Source organism: Seriola aureovittata, chromosome 4, assembly GCF_021018895.1.
Source record: "Seriola aureovittata isolate HTS-2021-v1 ecotype China chromosome 4, ASM2101889v1, whole genome shotgun sequence".
Taxonomy (NCBI): domain Eukaryota; kingdom Metazoa; phylum Chordata; class Actinopteri; order Carangiformes; family Carangidae; genus Seriola; species Seriola aureovittata.
The window spans coordinates 19,808,029-19,832,333 of NC_079367.1; the positions used below are offsets into that span (position 1 = coordinate 19,808,029).

General features: G+C 39.1%; 2 protein-coding genes across 4 annotated transcripts in view; one reads left to right on the forward strand and one right to left on the reverse strand.

Annotated features, from left to right (window-relative positions):
* Positions 1-18,981, forward strand: part of esamb (endothelial cell adhesion molecule b) — a 46,869-nt gene extending 27,888 nt beyond the window's left edge. For 2 of the 3 annotated variants that reach the window (XM_056373687.1, XM_056373689.1), the window contains exons 2-7: positions 6,393-6,538; positions 7,601-7,802; positions 8,217-8,372; positions 13,244-13,366; positions 13,494-13,623; positions 14,939-18,981. In XM_056373687.1, coding sequence (XP_056229662.1) covers positions 6,393-6,538; positions 7,601-7,802; positions 8,217-8,372; positions 13,244-13,366; positions 13,494-13,623; positions 14,939-15,410 — 1,229 coding nt within the window. In that variant the 3' untranslated portion in view covers positions 15,411-18,981. The remainder of the gene's footprint in view (positions 1-6,392; positions 6,539-7,600; positions 7,803-8,216; positions 8,373-13,243; positions 13,367-13,493; positions 13,624-14,938) is intronic. The other variant, XM_056373688.1, reaches the window with a different exon arrangement.
* acad8 (acyl-CoA dehydrogenase family, member 8) lies at positions 18,354-24,195 on the reverse strand. Its single transcript, XM_056373690.1, has 11 exons — positions 23,943-24,195; positions 22,575-22,675; positions 22,044-22,213; positions 21,703-21,812; positions 21,526-21,602; positions 21,281-21,418; positions 20,990-21,125; positions 20,217-20,314; positions 19,926-20,078; positions 19,720-19,822; positions 18,354-19,565 (listed from the first exon to the last, which is right to left on the reverse strand). Exons 1-11 carry the CDS (start codon positions 24,058-24,060, stop codon positions 19,510-19,512), a joined length of 1,260 nt encoding a protein of 419 aa, XP_056229665.1. The 5' UTR covers positions 24,061-24,195; the 3' UTR covers positions 18,354-19,509.
* Positions 24,196-24,305: the final 110 nt, after the last annotated feature.

The window sequence follows — 24,305 nt, forward strand, 5'->3', positions numbered from 1 at the left end:
ACTCTCCCAGTTGCAATTATGACTTAGATGTTGACGTGAAAGCTATTTACAGGAGGGAAACTGGTTATAATGGTGACTTGGATGTGACATGAATCACATCATCTTAATATTGTCATTGTGAGCATATAGCTTGCTGATGTTAGCATGTAGCTCAGTCTCACAAAGCCGCTCGCATGGCTGTGAACACTTGTTCTTTTTTACTTTTTTGTCAATCAAGTTGTGCTTGAAAGACCTTCATTATCACTTTAGCAACTCTAAAAACTTTGAAATGGAAAATATAAAAAAACTAAGTGGTGATTAGCAAGTAATTAAAAAAAAAAAAAAAAAAATCAGCAAATCTCTTGCAATTTATATAGAATTTCTTTATCAAACAATGACATTTTTTTTAAATGTTGCAGATTCATAACATTTGACTATTTACAAAAGTTTTGATCACAAAAAACAAGCTTTGATGAGGTCACCTCATCTGACCTCATTTTTCACTATTTTCTTTTTTTTATTTTATTGATGAAATGACCTGTACTTTAATTTAAAAAATAGTCAAAAGATTCATCTGCATTCGTGAGGAAAACAAGCATCAGTTGCTGCTCTAATATGGTAATAAGTTGCCTCTGCCTTTCACTCATGTAGCTTGTGAATTTAAAGATATACCTGTTAGTGAAGACTAAAGGTCATAGAATGTGACATATTTCTAGAGATGACAAGTGACTAAAAATGACATATGGTTTGAAGTAAATGTTAAAGTATGACGAGTTATTATAAATATGAACCATTTTCTGCGAGTTCCAAGTTGTGGACAGAAAATGTTTGACTTTTACAGCCAGTATAGCATTTTTAGAAATTATATTTAAAATCTTTCTGACTGCCCCTTGTTAAGACATTTAACCTTTGCTGCTGCTTTCCCCTGCTTCAGATGATCAGTTCATTTTTTAGGCAGCACACCCAGCTCTGTTGTATTGATTGGAAAAAGGGCGGGAGAGGTGTAAATAGAGAGCGGCAGCTAAAGCTTTAGCTGGAGAGAGGGACTCACATGAGAGAAAGACATGGGTGGAAGCAGAGATTACTCGGGGAGATAGAGTGGGGCTGGTTAAAGAGGATCAGTTTATCTTCACAAAGGCCGACACGGCTCCCCCAGGGCTTCGAGAGAGGGACTGACTTTTTATCCTTCACTTGATCTCAGCACACAGCAGAATTAGGTTGGGATGCCTTGTTAGACATGCAAATTACATGTATTTCAGTAATAAATGAGACACCTATTTGTTTATTTTTAGACCCACCTGCTCATCCTGGTTTCCAAAATCCCATCTGCACAAACTGTGTTGCTTCAGTTTCCAGTCAATTCGTTTGATGAGTTTAATATTTAGATATTTATCTGTTCTGGTGATACGATGATTTCCACTGTGGTTTTATCTCATAATCAGATGATCTGTTTTTATCATATGAATGTGCTGCCCCCTATGGACGAGTCGAGACACTACAGCAGATGTGCATTTGATCTCTTAATTGTGCCCCAGCGCAGACATGCATGACAGGGTTGACTTTTCTTTGATTATTCTGTGCAGGTTTGCGAGTCCAGCGTCCCTGCCGTCTTAATTGCTGTTGTTGTAGCTGAGGCACTACCAGTACCTCATAGCCAGGATGCCCTGCAGGAAAACAAAAAACATTATTTATTCTAAAGAGAAGAATCCAATTAGCTGCTATAAAGCGTGGCTTGGCTGAGTGATAGCCTTTGGCAAAATATAATTAGGACAGAGTTTAGTGAGACTACATACTATCATATCTGCATCCCCTTTATTGGCAGCTTTTCCAGATATTTCCCTCTTGTGATGGATTTGACTTCATAAACAATATCCACATCTTGAACTGTCTCTATCTGTCTGTGTCTGCCGCCGTACAAACACACACATCCCAGATGGAGACGGCCACGGATTAGTGAAGATTTTCCTTCATTTAATAAACAATTGAATGACACAGTTCTGAGGATAAACCTGCTCAAAGAAGCACAAGAATAGTCTGCAGTAAGGAGACCACAGGGCATTATCCTACTTCATGGAATATCTGTGTATCATTCAGAATTACTGTCTGCACCCGTCACTGCATGCTCCCTACAGCTGGTACTCATTCACATCGAGACGCAGCGTAGTCTCATCAACCTACAGAAAACCTGATCCTTTCTGATTGTGTTGTCCCTGGTACACAATGTATATTAATCAAAATGCATAGCAGTTTATAGCATTATGCTAGGCAAGAGATTCCAGGCATTCATTGCCGATGTAGGCACAATCACATTCCAGACGAGACCTTTTCCAACATTGTTGCATAATTGTTATGGCACATACGCATCGGCTCATTGGATGCCGCCACAGCAAAGACAATAGCTGGTGGAAATGAAATTTGAGCACTAACAGGATTTCTGAGGGAAAAACTATGTTTCAAATCTAGGGGGAAAAAAGACAATTCCTCTGTACTCTGGGCTGCCTTACATTATGAATCAAAAACAGGCCGATATGATGACAGCTGCAGGGTTGATGATGATGACAAAGATTTTAATCTCATGCATGCATGTCCAATGGATGGCTTTACTGCTCAACACCAGTGACATGAGCAAAGGATGGATAGGACGAAGACATGCTTTATGATTAGATGGAGGAAGATTTTTTGCATTAATGTGTCAAAATATACGTCCGGGTTTTGACATCTTCTCATGTGTTGACGATAAAAGCCCTATCATGGACTGTGCTGTGGGTAGATGTCCCATCAGTAGGTTTTTAGCTGTGCTAGCAGCGCGGCTCCGTGGATGGTAATCTCAATCAGTCAGTCCACAACTTTAGTCCAGAATGAAAACTCTCATCAACTCTCGGATGTATTGTCATGAAACTTTGTACAGACGTTCATGTTTCTTATACAATGATTCCTAATGACTTTAACGAGCCCGTGACATCTCCTTTAGCACCACGATGAAGCCATCATGTCCACATTTTGATTTGTCCATTACATTGGTTAATGACTAAACACTTGCAAACCTGAAAACATTACCACCAGCCTCAGGCCTAATTTGTGCTCACTGCTTATTAGTAAATGTCAGTGTGTGCTAACATGCTAGCCTAATATGGTTAATATAGAAAACATTACACCTACTAAGAATAAGTAAGTTAACACTGTCATCATGAGGATGTTAGCAACTGACCAATTCAAGATTTTCTTTTTCTGTTTCAGTGTGATCTCCTTAGAGGCCAGAATCCACCTTTGTTGAACTTCACTGTGCATTTGTACGTTCGGTCAGTGTAAACAGTGATGGACTGTGTTTGGAAAGGGAGAAGTCAGTATTCTAGTGTTGTACCATCAGCTTTTAAAAAAACTAACATACTGTTCCCAGTTTCTGATCACTCTACACTCTTTTTACTGCAAACCAAATTTACCTACGGGCACAAATAAAGTAATCTGAACCTGAACCTGGAATCTTAACATCACATCCTTTTTGGGTCTGAGTGTAGCGCAGATTTGTTGGAGGGAAGACTCATTTGACTGTACTTGAAAGAAAACTCTCAAGTTTATCATTCAGTGTCTATAATTTTGTAAAAACATCATGATTATAATTTTATATTTAATTTTGTGGTGCTAAATGTTCCTAAGTACATCTTTTTTCTGACGTGTTGGGTGCCTCATTTCGAACTCACAACATGTGGTATCCACAAACAGGCTCAGCAGAGATTGCATGACATGAATGATTAAATGTAAAGCAAAGCGATCTGCTAATCGTAATTTAGAGAATATGAATGCTGTTGCAGCGATGATGATGATGATGATGATGGCAGTCACAGCAGCTTTGGTGGGAGAAGTGACCATGTGTTACATCATATCCATGTCCAGCTGAGCTCTTTTGCTCACGTGAGGTGAGAGGATTGAGCCCGGGATTGTTTAGGGATTAGTCAGCAGGACTTACCAGATTCAGAGATTCAGAAATTACAGGAGCGGGGTCACATTGTCCCGGGAGGAATAAGAAAGCACAGAGTCACTGCAGCAAAACCACAAGTCAAAAACAACTTCTGTCTTTTCTTCTTGTGCTTTCTGCCTCGTTCACACACACAATCTCTCTCTCTCTCTCTCTCTCTCTCTCTCTCTCTTTCTCCACCTCCCCCCCCCTTCTCACATGCACACACACAAACATATACATTTTCCTTCTGTTCATCTGTACACCCCACTGCCCACCCCCCACCACCACCAATTGCCTAATTCTCTTGCCTCTACACGCTTTCAGTCTGGAAAAGAAGGAAGGCGTGTCTGGCTGAACAGATGTGGAGATCTCAGCGGCCTGTCTATGGATCATCACACTCCCTCTCTCTCTCTGTCTCTCTCTCCCTCTCCCTCTCTCCCTCTCTCTCTGTATTCCTCGCTATCCAACTATCTACCCTGTTTATCCATTTGAGTGTATGAGGAATATTTTTCACAGTTTCAGTGTTTTCTGTTGTCAAAGGATTTAGTTGCAAGAATATATATTTTTTAATTTATTTTTTATTTTTTATTTTTTTTAACGAATTTTCAAACTGGAGACACAGACAGAGACCGGCTGCTGGGATCAGTTGATCCAGCTTCAGCTGTCCGGTTCAGGTGACTGGGCACCATGTGAGTTGGACATCCTCCTCCTCTCTTCTTTTTTTTATCATCCCTGTCTTTGTCATTGGTTCCTATGACCATGCTTTCTTCACATCATCATCATGATCACTGTTCCTTCTCTTTTAACAACTTTCTGTTGCTTGTTTTCTGCATGAATATGTATTTAAGCTTTCCTTTAAACACACTCTTGGGCTTTTTTTGTTAGTAAGTCAACAGTAGAGCAATGACAGGAAATGAGGGGACAGGACGCCACAGTTGCTTTGTATTTCCTGAACATTTGTTTCATGAGTCTATCTTCATGTTATGGAAGTGCTTGAACTGAGTGATTGAAATTGACGTTATTCAGATAATCCTCGCAGCGTATTTGCTTTGCGCTATAGAGCTTTCAGATTTTTTGCTTTTCTTAAGATTAGCTTTTTTCTTAGATGCACTTAGAAAATTAGATATGCCTGCTGTACGTTTTGGGCTTTGCTCTTATTCGCCTGGACATTCACATGGAAAAGGAATACAGGAACAATGAATGGTGACTCCCAATATAAAGGCATCATTTAAGACCTATTAGATACAGTGCTGCGTGTTAATGAGATCTCTACATCATTGCTGTCCAGTGAAAACCATGTATTTAACAATTTGATGATTTTTAAAAAAATTTTATGTTTCTCATAAATAGAAGGGTTACATGTTCCTTTATGAGCTAAGAAAAGTCTTGTCTACTTCTTCTCCAGCGAAATGAACTATTTAAAACTTTGACATTTTGGAGATGCATGGTTTGTAGCTCAAGTGCACTTTATAGTGTGATTCTTCATCTAATTTAAATGCAGCAGAGATGGGTTTTTTTTCTGTGTTATTCAACTTAACCATAATTAAAGCACAGTCTCTGCATGTCTGCTTTTAGTCTTTTGGTTTTCTCCTGCTCCCATATGATGTGATAAATTTGGATGTTAGAGTCAGATGTTAGAGTCAGTACCTGGATGAAAAGAAGGAAAAATGAGAGCACACACTTGTCAAGATGTCAAGGGGAAGTCTCAGCGTGTTTGAGACTGAATGGTCCTTGGTGATTATCAAGGAGTTAACAGATCAGATTAGCTGATGTCACATCTACGAAACTTTTCACATTGCACAACTTTCCCACATGTTCCCCTGTTTTTCACCTTTCATACTGCTTCATCCTGAACAGTTCTTCCAGTCAGCACAGTCAGCTTATTTTTAAAAGACTCATTATGATTACATTTGGCAATATTCCCTATGATCTGACTTGAACCTGTTTATATAGAAAATAAAAATGAAACACTTTTCCAAAGATTCACAAAACAAAAAAGACAAGAAGTTAAAAACACAATTAAAAAGCTAAAGTTGAAGCAATCAAATGATAAATAAATTAATATTCGAGCAAAACAAATACCAGAAAAGACACCACTTTATGTCAGCTTTTCCAATGTGAGAAACCTCTCTCTGTTATACATCATTTTTTTTAAACCATTTTAATCAAGAATATAATATAAAGTGGATTAATAAATAATAAAAATAAATAGGTGTAGCCCTACAAAGTACACAGATTCTGTCCAACATGGGGGCTACAGTGAAATGAGGTAAAACAAACTATAAATATCATATAACACAAACAACCCTTTTATTGATAAAACTATATCATAACACGGGGTAAATACTGAAATTGAACTGGCTCACCCAAAATCATAATGACAATGAAAACAGCTGTGTCTCTGCTACATTTCCGATGTGATTAACTGTTTCCATCCCGGTCTGTGTTGCTGTTCCAGGTGACACCCAGAAGGTGGAGATCCCCAGAGGAGAGATGGAGGCGGTGAAAGGCCAGATGGTGGTGTTACACGCCTGGTACAGCCCCAGCTCAGACATTTCCAGAAACTCTGTGGTTTGGAACTTCATGGGAAATAAGTCCACACAGGTGAGAGGGTCAACACATAAATCTGTTACATAGATAACCCTGTTCTGACCTCTAGTGGAACAGAGGAAGGAGAGCCTCTTTAAAGGGATTCAAATAAAGTACAATGTGTTTGCTGATGCAAGTGTTACATGTACAAAACAAAATATTAGAGCTGAAACATTGAACAGGCAACTATATTGACAGTTAATTCGTTTTGAGTTGTTTCTCTAGCAATGTGAAGACATCAACGGGGGCTTCAGGGAACTGATCATCAACATTTTCTGCCATTTTATAGATGGGTAGTAACTTGATATTGACAATGCAGATACAAAAAATAGAAAACCAAATGAAAATTACTTCCAGGAAAGTCTTTTTTTATGTTGTAGGCCTTTCTCATTTCTGAGTGTAACGTGAGAGGAAAAGGTTTTTTTTTTTGTATTGCATGACACTGTTCTATCCTGAGAAACACATCTAGTGACATGTAAGGTGAAAAAAGCTGATCTGTAGAGATTAAGATTATTGCCAACACCACTGCTGATGTCTGATATACAGCGGAAGGAAGGATGGATGAGTGTTAATGAAAGGATGCCACTAATGACATTTTATCTCCACTTTTTACTGCACCTTCTATATGGGTCACGAACCGCTGGGTAACACTGTACATATCTGCACATACACTGTGTGTGTGTGTGTGTGTGTGTGTGTGTGTGTGTCAGAGTGTGTAGGGTCTTTGCATGATTAATATAATCTAAACACTGTCAGTGTCTGATGGCTGTGAGCTTATCTCAAATAGAAAATCAGCCTCAAATTCAACATCCACCATCTGTACATGTCAGAATAATCTTTATGAAAGACGCTGATTTCTGTTATATTGTTAATCTGCATATCCTAATTTGCCCGCAAATAAAGTTAGAAATATATATATTTTATTTGAATGAAGTAATGCCTTCATTTCGAAATTGTTGTATTTTCTAGCAAGGATTTTGCCAGTACAGAAGTATTGACCTTAATTATTACTAATTGGTAGTACAGTGATACTATACAAGCATAAAGTGTTTTCATGAGCATGTTTTCTCTGTGCAGGTGATAAACTTTAGCTCAGGTGAGGTTGGGCACGGCCAGCGTGAATACACCAAAAGAGTGGGGTTCAGCGTGGCCATGCCCTCAGCCAACCTCTCCATCTACATCAACAACACCCAGGAGTCTGACTCTGGACGCTACATCTGCAACGTCATCATCCCTGGAGAGACTGGCCTTACTGGAGAGGTGCACCTTAATGTCAAAGGTAAAGCGCCACAGCGTCAGGGGTATTTCAAAGGTCGGATTTAATCAGAACAGTCTGCAGCTCACACGTTTCCTTGGATTTGGAACATCCAGGCAGAGTAAATGCTGAACATATTTTGAAGGATTTTTGGATGGGACCAGTCAGTTCAAAATCATATATTTATGTAAGTAAGCACTGCACAAATAAAACTCATCTGTTGTTTAGGGATTCACTGGACTCTGAGGTCATTATGTCATCCTCCAGCAGCAGATGGAACTTTTTTGCAATATGGCTACTGGCCTGAGAAATCTCCATGTCGCTGGCAGTGGATTAAAACTAACGTACAAGTTCAATAAGGGGTCATTGATCCTGTATTCTTATCATACATGTGTTTTAACTTAATAGTACTCAGTCTCTGTCTGTCTGTCTCCCCAGTCCCTCCCTCTCCCCCAGTATGCACCATGACAGGAAACCCTGTGATGAAGGGCAACGTGACTCTGAGCTGTAAGTCCAGTCATGGAAAACCAGTCCCTCAGTACAAATGGACCAAGGCTGCACCCATGTCTGAGGTCTTCTTCTCACCAATGCAGAGTGAGTATTCTCTGAGCACATGAGGATGCAACTCTTATACTTGAATGGTCAGTTCATCCAAAAACACATTGTCTTAGTATTTTTTATTAAGCAAAAAAATGTCTGACAGTATGTTCTGTGGAGTAAAAGGGAATTTGTTTCTCTTAGGAGACATGATTCACATTCATTTCCCAGAAACAGGTATCATACTGTACACAAGAACCAAGCAAGTTGTTTCCACTGGAGATTAGGGAAACGTGCACCCCCAATTTTTCCAGTTTCAATTTTTATTTACTCACTAAAAAAATCTCTGAATCTTGTCTCCTGACTGTCCAGGGGTCAGAATCCAGGTAAGAGAAAAGAGGAGTTGATAAAAATGTTGATGGGCTAACTAAGGCACCGTAGTACCACATGCTCACAGCAACTGAGGCACAGCAAGCAGTGGTGTAGAAAGTCGTTTCCATATTTTTTGCCCTGGGTTTTTGCCTCTCAGGTTCCACACAGGTTCCCTTATCTTATAGGTGTAGGTTTTTGGGGTTGTATGCAACCTGAGAGACTGTAGAAATGCTGGGAAAAGTACTTTTACCTCCTCTATATGCTTCTCAGATTCAAAAATAATAATAATAATTGAATCTGTATTTTTGTTTGATGTTTTCCCAAAATATATCTTAAATTATAGAAACATGATTTCAAGTAGGGTTAGTGCATTAACAATGAAAAGTTATACAGCATATCTTTTCTTTGTTGTTGTTTTATCTACTGTTATAATGGCACAATTTTTCTAGATTGAAAACAAATTTTGCAGAATTAGTTATTAGTTATTTTTTTTATGTCTTTAGTTATTTTGGGTGAGTTATGATGATTTTACTCCCACCTCTTCTGAAACCACATCACATGCAGGCACCACATGATATTATTTTACAATATGTAATATATATATATGTATGTATGTATGTGTATATATATATATATGTATGTATGTATGTATGTATGTGTATATATATATATATTACATTTGCAAGACAATAAGCAATAGTAATTAGAAATTATTATAGATAGAAATTATCTTTAAAGCCTGTTTATGTCTAGGTGTAAATGTTGTGCCCCTTGCTGCTGATCCTAACACCTTACATGCAGATGGAGCTGAGCTCATGTCCTGAGGTCAAGTACGTCATCATAAGTCCCAGATGCAGCCTTCGGGCTTTACTTTGCTAATAGATGTTCCAAATGCACCTCAGAAGAAGATCCTCCATCAAGCCATAACATGTAGTATGAAATCCTCTTTACAGATTGACGCACACAGCATACTCCTCTCACTGTGCTGCCCCATGCAATAGAGAAAAAGAGTTGTGCATATGCTTCTATTGTTGCATTATTTTATAGATGTTTGTTTCCAGATGATGCTGCAGGGGAAACACCATCTGTTTCTGAACAACAGGACTTAGGCTGATTGATTGAGTATTGACTTAACTGCTTTGATCTCTGGCCCCCATCTCTTTAGAGCAGAAAAGTCCTCAGACTCATAAAATGAAAACTACTCCCTCTGATTGTGCATTGACCCGGGGTTTTGTATGTGTCCGTGCTCTCTTACATACCATCGACACCCGAATTCAAACCCTGTGATCATGTTTTTATCTACCCTGATGTTTGCTTTCTCTGTGACACATGAACTTTACTCTGCCATCAGTGCTTATCTCTTTCAGCAATCTCTCTCTCTTTCTGTTTTCTCCCTCTTCTGATCCTCTCTCGGCACTCCTCATTTCCTGTTGACCTTGGTGCCTAATCTAATAAGCCCCATGTCATTACTTTATCAACCCCTCTAAGAGGCATAAGTTGGATTTGGGACTGAGAGTGCGGCGCGTCTCACTCTTCCACCCTCTCCCCATCAGTGTATACCCCTCCTTCCCTACCTCTCATTCATGCTCACCGTTTCTCTCCCATCTTTCTTTCTTCCAAAAAAAAAAACCAAAAACAGAATGGAGAGCCTGCCCCCACCCCATGCTTGTGCTTGGGTTCATGGGTAAGGGTTTTTCACTCATACATTTTCCACTTATTTCCCCAACTCCATCTCACCCTCACCTGCAAACTGTGACCTCCTGAGGAGTCACGGTTTCGGGAGTCAACTTCTCCAAACACTGACATAAGCTGTAGAAAAGTTTTAAAGGCAAAAAAATCTACCCAATTTATACGTATATGATTATAGGCTTGTGGCTCAGAAATGATTACAATCTACTTTTAAAAAAGGCAGAGGGGAGCTTAGCATAGGTGTCAAGCCAGAGGATAATCCCATTCAACCTTAAAGATTCACTTTCTCCTTTCACATTCATAGACTAAATCATAAAAGAAATGAGCATGTTAAACTCTATGACTCTAGGAATAGCAGGTGGTATTTTATCTTTACTATGATGATATGGAGTAATGAACAGCTGTTTTATTTTGTGATATTTTTCTTGCGTATATTAATATTTGTGTGAGAGTGGGGTTGAATTTGTCCTTTAAATCTTTATAATAATTGTGTTGTGTTAGATTTAGCTGTCGACCTATTGCATTCATTCATCTTTTTCTATTTGTGCTATGTGTAGCCTCACAGTAAGCCTATATGTTCTAAGTCTTAGAGGCCCATTTGTGTTTTTCAACCAAAACACATCATCACTATTTATTTATTTCCCAAAGGGCTGAAATGATTAGTTGATTTTTAATTAGAATATGCGTCTCCTTATGTTTCGGACAAAACGAGTAATTTGAAGGCATCTATTTTGGGTGTCAACATTAGTTTACAATCAACAGCATGTAAATGGAGGAAATGAATGAATACCTAAACAGAACAGTGAATGAGTAGACTGAAGTGTCCTGTTTCACTTGTTTTCTTTAATACCCAGTTGCATTAACCAGAATGCAGATTTTAGTAGAAATGTAGTTTTTTATTCTTCATTAGTCCTGCAATATGGAAATTAATATTAATGAGTGAATTACAGTCAATGGTACAAAATGTTCTTGACACAAGAATGTGTGTGGGGTTTTTTTTTACATTCATTTTGAAGACTGTCATGTGAGGTAGCAGACTATACCATGAGCTCCATATAGAAAAGCTGCTGATTCCCATTAATCATGTGTTATGTGTCAGGGCTTTAACAAATGCTGCTCATTGACCTTGGCAGCGTAATATGAGTAATGCTCCTGTCTTGATATGAAGCAGCACCTACTGTAACGTCAGATCCCCTCCAGCTCTGCCGCCGCTGGAATGTGATCACTGTGCGGGCTTGAACCTGCTCCAAGCTCAGAGTCAGCTGATGTTCTGCTAATCTGTCACAATTGGGTCTGGTTCTTCACAGCTGGTTTTCAAGACCAGGGATTAAATAATCGGAGAGGGACAGGTGCATGTCGCACTTGTCTGCTATGGTTTTATTTGGCAGCTGCTTTCGTTTGATATCAGAAACATGATTTTAATATCTGGTCAAAGGTTAAGAAATAAAGTATTCAAGCTGTTAATAAATACTAGCTACTCTTACTTCTTGTGTGTTCACATGTACTCACATGGACAGATAATTCATGTCAACAGCAGGTTACAAGACAGTTTCTGAATTTTTCGCTCGGTTCCACTTGTTTTAGTTTAATAACTAAAACAGATTTACTGTAGTTTTGTTGTTGTCTGTGGTTTGTGTGCACCTACTTACATTAACCTCGCTCCTGATGGTGCAGCAGCAGATGGTGCACACAAAACAAATCTCAGGCCACCCTTCACTCTCCCAAACTTTGGGATGAAGACAGCTGTGATACAATGATTGTTACGGATTTTCTGGTCTCTTGCATTAATATGTTGCTCGCTGGCGCAACGCGAACCTTGGCTTTTCATCAGGGATGATTTGGATGAGTCCCTGAGTTGCATTACTTTTCTCTCTGTGGGGATTTATGCGGTGCAGAGTGTGACACACCCACCCCATCTGAACAACACTTCACGACGTTGATTCCACAAAACAGACGCACACCCACACTCATTTCCTTACGTCCCCACGAAAGCAAAAACACATCAGATGAAGACATGCTGCAATGTGACGTCTAAGATTGGATTTGAGAGGATTTGTTGTGATAAGTCCCACATAAAGCTTGTTTATTTTTCTTCAGCCTGTGTTTGCAACAACACAGCATTTTAAAGCCAGATGTGCCAAGAACAGATTGTGTTGAATGGAAATATCCAGTTGTGAAAGACAGGCGCACATACACACACGCTTACTGCTGTGTCATGAAAATATTAAAACAAAAATTGCTGACCAACAGCAGAATCATCTGCAGAGCTGTCTGCTGTGGCACTGCACCAGTGCCAGGCTATATACAGTAGGCACTGGAAATGGGCCAACAGTGGATTAAATTTTGCATCGAGGGTGAGAATCATTTACTAATGATGCAACACTGCTGTGATTTGTTGCACACAATAGTAGGATCGTGATACACAATTCGTAATGATATCTGTGTAAACAAAGGAAATCATGCCTCTAAAATTATAAACTAAATTAACTGGAATTACTTTATTTTATTTGCTGCTTTTTGAAATTCTGTCACTATTTCTTACAAAAAATGTCAAATAGACAAAAACTGTCTGAACTGCAGCAGAAACGGTGAAGAAAAAGCTCCCATTAGTCCTTTTTTCTTCAAGCTTTCATGTCAAATAATGAAATAATGATCTGAAAGGTATTTTTATGTACATACAGTCTATTGCAGGATTATCTTATGTACAGTGAATTTGTGTTAGTTAATAGTTCCCTCACATGTAGTTTTTAGGTTTAGTTCTTTAATGTCAACTTATGTAGTTTCCTTGGCTAGTTCCAAGGAGCCCACTTACACATCCCATAAATATATGATTGTACAGAGTGTGTAACTGTGTGGTTGTCTTGCAGATGAGAGACACGGCACCCTCAGGCTGAGCAACCTCACTAAAAGCATGTCGGGGAAGTACGTCTGCCGAGCCAGCAACACCGCCGGCTCCGACAGCTGCTCCATTAACCTGGAGGTTATCACCTGTGCGTACACGCTCAAAACTCTATTTTTACTCTGCCAACACACGACTGTATTCAGCAGTGTGTGTGTTTAGATAACTCAGCCGTGACTCTCATTGAGTGTAAATACTGACTGTGATCTGTTTCCAAGCTTCCAATGCAGGCATGATTGCAGCAGCTACACTGGGGTCAGTAGTGGGACTTATGGCCATGGTGTTGTTCCTCATATTCATCCTGAGAAGGAGACGAGACACTGAGGAGGAGATAGCCAATGAGATCAAGTGAGAGTTTCACTGTGCACTTAGTGACCACTTCATTAGATACACCTGTACAGTTTAATACAATTCAATACAACAGCTCTGCCATGAAGTCTACCTTTTATGAAGTTTATAATATTCAGTTTTTGATGACAGTGTCACAAATGCGAATCAGTTAGAGCTTTATTATTGAGGTGATAGTTGAAGATGGTCTGTTTCTGGACTAAATTATATTGAGAGATGTCTCTAAATTTCTCCTACATGAGGGGAGCAGAATATTAGACACACCTCTGAATATAATGCGATCCATTATAACACCCCCACGAACTACGACCTCATTGCAAAAACATGTAACTGAATGAACACCTCTGTGACAGTGTCACATTTTGGAAATCATAAAAATGTATGGCAGAACAGTCTTATTGGATTGCATTAGACCGGACAGGTGTATCTAGTGTGCGTGTGTGTGTGTGTGTTTGTGTGTGTGTGTGTGTGTGTGTGTATAATCAGGCTTTGCAGTTATTACCTGCATCCAGACCATGACAGCTATTACAAGTTATTTATATATGCAGTGGTGAAAAGAAACAGTCAGTTCACTCAAGTATGGATTCAAGTGCAGTTTTGAGATTCTTTTACCTAAGCCTGCATTTGATAATTAGAATATTATTTTATAAAGAAAAATGCAATGCTGAACAATTTCTGAATTCAAATGTACTTGATATTTGTAATCCCCTACATTTCAGAAGGAAATACTTTGAATTTGTACACAACTGTACTGGTTGGACAGTTATAGTTCTCAGTAACTTTAGATTCTGATTTTACATAACAAACATATGTTAGTAGTAAAATAAAATTTTGTATTATAGTTTAAATGAGCCCACAATTTACAATGGTTGTACAAGTTGCTCCACCATGACCAGATAAAACATTCAAATTGGGATTACATGGTCATTCTTCAGTGACAGTAATATTTCCATAATATAGGTGTATAATATTATTACACTCTGAAACATTCTTCTAATTAGTACTTTTACTTTTAATAAATTATTTATAAGTATTTATAAGTACATTGTGGTATCACCACTTGTTTAAACTATCTGAATACTTTGTTTGTTTTATTGACTTTGTTTGCGCTTTACTGTGAAACTCAATGTGAGTAAAAAACACTGAAGCTGAATGTGTGTCAAATTTGTTGGCCAACTAAAGAGCAAAATGTGTATTTTCACTTTATGGAAGCAAGAAAAGATTTCACTGAGCTGCCTTTTGTGTCATTCTTCATTTTAGTCACTTGAATAAATGATGAGCTTTTGCTTTCCCTGCTCGTCTCTCTCTGCCACAGGGAGGATGCTCAGGCACCAAAGCGAGTGTCATGGGCAAAGAGCAATACCGGCTCCGACATCGTGTCCAAGAACGGCACACTGTCCTCCATAGCCACCAGTCCTCGGCCGCAAGACCCACATCAGCCCAACTTCCACTACCCCTACTCCCCCACCTCAGCCTCAGACACAGGCTCAGTGATTAACGCCTACCAGCTGCGTCCTGGAGAAGCCAACACCTTACAGGGACTTCCTGGTTACAACATTGGAGGCACTCCATCACGTAAACACAAGCGGCCTCCCAATGCAAACGGGGCCCCTCCGCAGGTCTTCAGGAGTCCTGTAGTCGCCATCCCCAAAAGGACTGAGGGGGCGCAGCCTCAGGTGCCACCGCCACTCACTGTGTCCCCACAAATCAGCTCCTCCACTCTGACACGCATGGGAGCTGTTGCTGTCATGGTGCCTGCTCAAAGCCAAGCTGGCTCGCTGGTGTAGCCGGCAGAAGCATCTCTGATGGGGAAATAAGAGGATGGCGGTTGTGGCTGGAGAGAAAGTATGCCTTGAAATGGAAAGCACTTTCTCCATGAAGACCTGAGAGGTTGTGAAAGGCGAAACTGTCTCGCACGTGGTTTGTGCATCATTTGCACAACCTCTCCCTTCAGTTTGTTAATAAAAGTGAGTGCATCGTTGTTCATTTCAGTTTGTTTTCGTATGTTGCATTCTGGCTCACTATGGACAAATATATTTTTATTTACTCCCTTAGAGATCTATAAAATGGTCTCCAAAAGCATTAAAATTGCCAATTATTTCAAGAGTTGTGTTAATTTAACGAAATCTGTCAGGATATCGTAAACCATAATGTGTGGTTGATTTCGCATAGAGTTTTGCAGTTCTTGCAAAATATAATGTTTTGGCTACATTTGTATAATGTACGAAAAGACTACTAAATATGACTTGTTTTTTACAATTTAATTTCTATTACATTGTACATGGCCATGTATTGATCACTTTGATTTACTTTTCTCAGGCTAACTGCACTAGTTCAAAGCAAAAACCCAGCAAAACCACAATTCAGGTATTACAAATGGTTCTCTTTTTTTGAATTTCTTGCTTTCTTAGACCCACATTTACCTGTGTTCACTGAAGGGTTGTTTATTTAGCCTACTGTAACAATGTCAATATGATTTCATGACACTGATGTCTACTGAGAGAACATACTGTCTGAGTTTTTTGCCTGTTATGGTAGATGGAATGTAACCAAAATAGTGAGTATAGCAATGTTGAAGTTGATGAGTTCTGACTATTTTGTTCCAAGGTGCTTGGTTTAACTTGATGTAATTGCTGTAAACATATGAGGCCATTAGTTGAGACGCACGGTTAAAAATATTTGACCAGTCCTCCTGCTGATGCTCATATGTATGGGGCCATTATTGTAGCAAAACTACTTACAAATGTGAGTAGAGAGTTGTGTAACTGTGTCTTAATGCGGGATCAGATTGGTTAATGTAAATTTGTAAAATAAAAATTAAAAAAAATCTCCAAATCTGTATTCAGATTTGCAAGTGTATTGAGAATTGTAAATATGTAGACAAATTTGTAAATGTGTACATAGATATTAATGGCTTAAGTCTAAGTATTTTTGCTCCGACACCAGGAAATACAGACAAATCATCAGTTAGAAGTCGTGTGGACCTCTCAGTTGTCTTTTCACACGTGACTTTTGCTGCTCTTGTGCTGTGGCAGATCTGCAAATGTGTGGGGAGATCCAACCTAGCAACCCACCACGACATCACCCATTGGGTTTGTGAACTGCCATTCGAAGCCTCGAGTTTAAATGTCTGTATATATTTGACTTTTATTGTAAATCATTGCCTTTACTATAATGTTCATCAGCATTAAAAAAAAACAAACAATAAACATTAAAGAAATTGAACTGAACTAAAAATGTTTACAAATGTTTTTGTTTATTCAGTCATATCCAGCTTCCAAAGGCAATGACTTACTATAAAAGCCAAATGTTTGAGCTCTCAAATGTTTTTTATTTCATAATTCTATCTACTTCAGAGGCTGAGAAATAACGGTTTTAGTGATCGTCAACTTTTTCAGAAAACCCCTCAGGTTTCAGGAGGTTGTTTTCAGACAATGCTCAGGTTTTAGTCGGCTTGTTTAGAGGGCACCTTAGGCCTTAATGGGTTAAATGAACAAACTCCCACCTGACATGTTCTTTTCTACATTGTGTATTGTAGCCTATATAAGAACACACTTGATGGTTTTGTTAATGAACAGCTGACAGAAGGTCCTCATACTGAACAGCAGTCACCAAAGAAGTCAGTGTAACGGCATCAACAACAGTTACTCATTTCGTTTTGCGCTACTTAAAAAAAAAAAAAAGGCTGTAGTCACTTCACATTTAGATGAATGATTTTTTTCATCCAGTTTATTTGTGCCGCAGATTAAATGTTATATTTAATCATAGTGTCAGTAACTGCTTTGATCATATTCTGGGTGTTTAATCTTCCAATCTACGTTGCAGTAAATTAGTCTAACAACGTGTGCGTTTGTTTTAGCTCCAACTTAAGGATCAATGTCAGTGATCTGTATAAATAATGGTGTATCCCATTCGCTTATTAAGCATCCTCATTTCCTCTCGTCTTGTTTCTCCCTCACACGAGATGCGAGCTGCAGAGGCGAGGAAGGGACGGAGGAGTGGAGACTGAAAACAAGTAAATGGGTTTAACCTAACTCACCCTAACCCCAATTCTTTCAGCAACTGATTTTTACTGAAATTATGGTATCGACTTAATTGTTAAACAAATATTTTTAAGTCCCACGAATGTTTGGATGTTATTTATATAAACAGTGTAAAAATAACGTAGTTACATGTAGTAAAAATTGTAGTACAGATCTTACATAGTGACGCTCCAACATGGAGCGCGATGCTTCACACAGGACATTTTGCTTTAGTCTTTGAGGGGTGACCATCAGTGCACGAACAGGACATCTCATTTCCTGAAAAACATAATCTGAAAGTCTTAATTTTAAGTACAAAAGTAATTAAAGTAAAAAACATTTACAAATCTTAATACATTTGCAAATCTGAATTTCTTTTACACTTACAAATCTGATTACACACACATGGCTGAGATAGTTACACAATTCTCCACTCACATTTGTAAATAGTTTTGCAACAATAACCCTAACCCATACATTTGTTTTCTTGTAATTATCCTGAACTCTGGAGATAATGTGGCAGTGAGTTACTGATGTATACAAATTACCTGTAGCACTTTTACAGCGGTTCTGATTGTTGACAGTTTTTTCAATAAATGTTCTGGAGGTGTTTGGTTTGAGCATAACTCAATTAAAAATCACTTGCTTATAAACACAATTCATACAAAGTGACAGAAAATTCAGGATGCCAATGAAAAAGCCGATTCCTTTTTTTGAAAGTTGAGATTATTTTATTTGGAGTGTGACCTGCAAATTGCAAAGTGACATGTGAATACACAACCCATATAATGCTATCTGTGGTAGTACACACAGGATGTTCTTCTGCAGGCAGTTTACATACTACAGAATACACAATGGGGTAAAATACAGTAACAACACAGTAACCATGAACATAAATAGGATGTAAAAAGCCACTTTTGGGAGAGAGATACTGAGACTGCATGTGATATAAAGTAGATGTGATTTCAAACCATATAATTGTAATGGCACTTAAGTTAGTTTTTAATCATTTTACACAACTGGAAAAAGAATTCAAACTTCTTTTCACAAACTCTGCAAAACTGTTATAAAGAGCAGCTTTTTATACAGTAACTAGATTAAACCTCTATATCCACACTAGCAGCATAACCGGAAACAAAGGAAAACGTTATGTTTTTTACCACTGCTGGATGTTGGTGTTCAGTAAATGCTATGTGTGACTAAAATCAAAAGGTTTTTTTTCCCCATGTACAGCGGCCATAATATGTAATCTCAGGCTCAGCTTCACATTGTCAGACATTGTCAATGTTCATCAGTTGCATTCTGTACATAAATAAAATGTGCTTTGTCTACTGTACTCACATTTAGCTATGCCTTGAACTGTATGGTAATGTTAGCATGCTAGCGTAAAATGTTAATGTTCTGCATTTTTACATGATATCATAGGTTTGATCTTAAAGTACAGCTGGAAATTCATTTGTTACTTTGAAAAAAAAAAAGTGTTGGGCATGTGGAAATTTTGACCCATGAAAAGTCAATTGGATTGATCCTCTATGAGCCATGAATCTATTGATATTTTATTGGCAGTTGTTACTGAGATATTTCACTCTGGATCAGAGTTAGATGTCAGACTGATGAATCAACATTGTCATCCCTACTGCCCTGCCACCAGTGTAGCTGAAAATGAAACAAAAAAACAAATATTATACTAGAAAATCCTATGTTTGGTTTACCCCAAATTCTCCAATGATTTTAGTGACCTTTGGAAAAACTACAATGCAGAGGGCAATCCAGGAAGCCAGTCACACAGTAACAAACCAGAGATGAAGACCATAATAATATGCTCACTACTGAAGTCACTTAAAGGTCCAGAGGAGGAGTTTTATCACGACTCTGTCAGTAGATTTCGGGAAATGATCATCCTCATCACCTCGTTTGTTCCTTTAGGAGAAATAAAAAAAAAAAAAAAAAAAAAAGGGAGTCACTCAAACTGTGATCATTAGAAAATCACTGTCTGGATTTTTAAATGTAAGGAAATCAAATTCTGAACATCAAAACCAAAAAAAATAAGAGGCTCATTGTGATAAAAGCTCACCCTCTAAGATCTGATGTACTCTGATGTCACGGACAAACTGCTGCACTGCGTAGTCTTTGAGGTAACCGTACCCACCGTGCATCTGAAGAGCCTGGTTGCAGATCTGTTCACGGAGCAAGGATACATGTCATACAGAAAAAGTATCTAGTATATCAAACGTTCTTCAGTGTCAATTAATGCTACTATTACCAAACAGTAATACTCACATTAAAACACTCATCTGTTGCAAAGAGCTTGGCCATGGAGCAGAGAGAAACAGCATCAGAGCGGTTCTCCTGCAACGCCGTCGCAGCTTCACGCACCAGAAGGCGAGACGCAACCAACTTGGTGGCCATTTCTGCCAGTTTGAACTGGAGAAACTACAAACAGCACAGACAAAGACAGAAGGAAAGATGACATAAGGAATCACTGACAGGACCTGAGGCTAAATAGCCTACTTTGAATTTTGGATCTCTGGATCTGCGTGTCAATAGACTGTAAAAATGTGAGCTACTTACTTGGTTGTTGGAAAGTGTCTCTCCAAACTGTTTCCGTACCAACAGGTGATCCCTCGCTAGCTGTACACAGGCATGTGCCGCCCCAAGAGAACAGGAAGCTGTTGGCAGAGCAGAACTTCTGACTGAGACGCTGCTTGTGGTTGACAATGAGCAGAGGATCACCAGGATGTGTTTTTCCAACTTTTTCTGAACACTGTTACCACAAGTGGCAATGATGGAATAATGGTAAATATATAAGAGTAGACCAGTAGTGGAGTTTAACAGTAACACTACTAGAGAAGTCATACAGTCAGCAAACTGATTCTAATGTCAGTTACACAGCAGTACTATATATATATATATATATATATCTCTAAAGTTTTCTACCATCAGCTATAAGCTCCTGGTTACACCAGACTAAGCACTAAAGAGTTTTGCTTCATTTGAATTCAATTTTTCATTTACAAAGGTAAGAATGTTTTATTTCCTCTTTAAAAATGTACACAGTCATATTTACATTTTAATGTCTGCTACCAAATCCAGTCTTCATGTTTACATCACCTCTGTTCTTTTTAAGAATATGCACAGATTTTATACTCAAACAACAGGTTCATTCACCGCTGCTGGCTTGCTACTGTTTTACACTAAAATTTATTTAAATGTCTATAAAATCTACATTTGGATGTAATTATTTACATCAGCTGTAAAGCTATGGGGATAACTGACAAAGTTTGGATAGCAGAGAGTGCTGTTTAAGAGAGGGCTGACTGCTTGGGTAGTGTTTTCCTCCTCACCAATATTAATCCTGCCTCCATTCAGGCCTTTCATGGCGATGCCGAAGCCTTGTCCTTCCTCACCGAGCCGGTTACTCACTGGAACCTCACAATCCTCAAATATCACCGCCCTGGTCGGCTGAGAGTTCCAGCCCACCTGAAGAACAGATTGCATAACAGCTGAGTGACTATGACTTAATTCTGCCATCTAGTGGTTACCTGTAAACACATAAAGAGCAAAATACAAGCACGTACATACAAGCCAAAAACGCATATTCTCTTAAGAAATGTTGTGAATCTGTGAACTCTGACCTTCTTCTCTTTTTTGCCGAAACTGAGGCCTGGAGTTCCCTTCTCCACCACCAAACACGAGATGCCTTTAGGCCCTTTACCTCCTGTTCTGCACATCACAACATAGACGTCTGTGTCTCCTCCTCCGCTGATGAAGGCCTGGAAAGTCACCATCAAGAGATGAAGACATGTTTCTGTGTTTTCCAGTGGTTGGTCAAATAGACATCAAGCCACATGTGAGCGTCAGCAATGCTTGAAGATTGTACCTTAGAGCCATTCAAGATGTAGTGGTCACCTTTCCGCTGTGCAGAGGTCAGAAGTGAAGCAGCATCACTGCCGCTGCCTAAAATCAAAGATCAGAGAACCACCTTTGAATATTAGTACACTGACACAACAGGATTTTTGGTGATATTTTTTGGTGTGGATTCTTGTATTAAATTGACCTGGTTCTGTGAGACAATAGGATGCAAACTTTTCCATCGAACATAAATCAGGACAGAACTTCTCCCTCTGCTCATTATTGCCAAAAGTGTCGATCATCCAGCCACACATGCTGCAAAGAAAAGGAGCGCACCGCAAATTGTCAGGCAAAGCAAATATCTGTCATAGCTATCACTGTAGTGCACACATAACTGGCAAATGTTGTTATTTGGGACATTCCATGACTTTCATGAAGCCTCAAGCCAGTACCAAACTCTCAACATGTAGACATCCAAATAATTGAACTTTTCTTCAAATTTTAATTGCAGGTGCATGTCATTGTCGCCGGATGAGGGATTCATACTTGTGGATACTGATGTAGGCTGTGGTGCTGACACATCCTGTGGACAGAGCCTCAAAGATGACCGATGTGTCCAGCCGAGAAAGACCTGATCCTCCAAAATCGGGCTGAACATAGATCCCTCCAAACCCCAGCTGGGCTGCTTTCCGCATCGTCTCGACTGGAAAGATTTCCTGGAAAAGTTAAATTATTTTAGTTATTATAGCCCAACCGATTCTGGATTTATGAGGTAGATGTTGATAACTGATATATGATGACAACATATCAATCAATAGTGATTTTTCTTTAACATAACATAAACGACATTGATATGGTTTCCTTAAATCTGCTTTGTGAGCAGGACATTTTACACATTTTCTACAGGTACTTATATCCAGCTGTTTACTATGTTTCAAAAGATGATTGTACTTATAGAAGCATAATGTAGCCAAACAACAGTCTCTCTAACCAAGTGAGTAATTAACAAAATTATACTTTATGAACCCCCAACTCTGTTGCCTTTTCACATCTCCTTAGTAAACTGCTGCAAAATACCTTCTGGTCCCATTCTGCCATGTGTGGAGCCATTTCATTGGCTGCAAAGTCAAAGGCCACTTTCTGGAACTCCTTCTGTTCATCTGTGAGTCCATGAGCAGCTGTCAAAGAGCAAAGAATACTAAGTACATATAGAGACAGTAAAATGCAATTGTGCTGGTGCTCTGAAATCCAGTCTCAGGAACGCAAACATGAAGGTACAGTAAATGGAGCTGCAGTTGTCAGATTGCTTTTAAATATTTTTGGATGGCAGTAGTCTCCTTGTTGCAGATGCAGGTGTGACTGATACATTATGCCTTTGAAATTATTTTGGATTCCCAGAGGACACACTCTTAGACAACTACTACTCCTGTCTACTACTACAGCTGTCTTTCTTTCAGCTTATTGCTCGTGAGAGAGGAGATCAGTTGCTGCAGCTAACTGCAGGCCATTCTGGTGAGTCAGACTCAGTCTCAATCAATCTGTTCTCTAGTACCCAGTACTTACAGTATTGTCCATGTTTCTCCTGCCAACGAGATTACTGTAAGCTTTCTGAAAACCACTGTATTTGTTTGTTTGTTGTCACTCATGCACATGAGCGTCTAAGCCTATGTGCATATATCCCCCCTCTTTCTTCTACCTGACCTCTCTTTTTCACTCAGGCTCGCTGTGCCATCCTGGAACCTCTCTCTTTTCCTTATTCCAGATGTTTTAGAGGTGGAGCCAACTGAAAGTTTAACTCTTCATATATGTTCCATCTATAATTTCCTCATCCTGATGGTCCATGTACTAAACTTGCCATGTTGGTCTAGTCTGTACACCCCCCTGGAAGAGGGATTCCTCCCCCTTTTCCCTGGAAGAGGGTTTTTTAGGGAAGCTTTTTTCTTATCCAAATCGGGGGTCTGGGGATAGAGGGGTAGAGGATAAAGTCACTGAAGTTACATTTGTGATATTGAGCTGTCTGACTTGACTTGACGTTACTACGAAAGTAGAAAACTGTGAGAAAAGCTTCCAGAATCAGAAGAAAAAAAAAATACACACTAAAGTATTAAATGATAAAAATTCCGGTTTGGTAAGAGTCCTTCGCACTACCAGCCTGAGAAGAGGGGCGGTGTTAAGAGGGGTGTATAGCTCCCTCTGCCTCATGACTGGAGGACCAGGAGGACCAAAACTAACCAATAGCAGCTACGTAAATTAAAGAAATTAATGTGTGTGTTTACTAATTCTTGTTTCATTAACGCTCAAATATTGATGAGTCCTGGAGAGCTTTAAACGTTATGTTACATTTGTTCGTTATGTTCACCCGGTGCCGCTCACATTTTATTTCATTACAACACACAGCTGTTGTCATGTAAACTAACTAACGGTTCGCATTTTTCTGGGACTTACGGTCGACACATGAAGCTATCCCTCTTCTCTGTGAGCTTCTGTTCAATAAAACACGCTGGTTCCTGCAGATGCTGGAGCCCAGTCTGGCGACTCTTGCTAGAGGTCCGACAGCCGCCATGTTTACCTCCACAGTGTTATGTCACTGCGCTGCCGCTGCTGCTGCTGGGAAATGTGGTTTTATCAGCAGAGAGGAATATTATGTGGACAACTGGTAAAGTTAAGGGAAACTTACTGACAGTGACAATACTGATCGACAATTTTCCCGTTTTTTCATTAGTTGTTGTAGTTATTGCCGTGAACGGATGTTAAACATCCTTGTTAACGTATTGATACTGTTAAAAACACACAAAAGGCGATTTCACA

What these genes read in the sequence shown, in the direction of transcription:
- acad8 (XM_056373690.1), bottom strand. Translation starts at nt 24,060, where the DNA reads ATGGCGGCTGTCGGACCTCTAGCAAGAGTCGCCAGACTGGGCTCCAGC. An exon ending in GCCTACATCAGTATCCACAA is followed by an intron (nt 21,813 to 22,043) that starts GTATGAATCCCT and finishes TTTTCTTTGCAG; the next exon opens with CATGTGTGGCTGGATGATCG. An exon ending in TCGGCAAAAAAGAGAAGAAG is followed by an intron (nt 21,126 to 21,280) that starts GTCAGAGTTCAC and finishes TCTGTTCTTCAG; the next exon opens with GTGGGCTGGAACTCTCAGCC.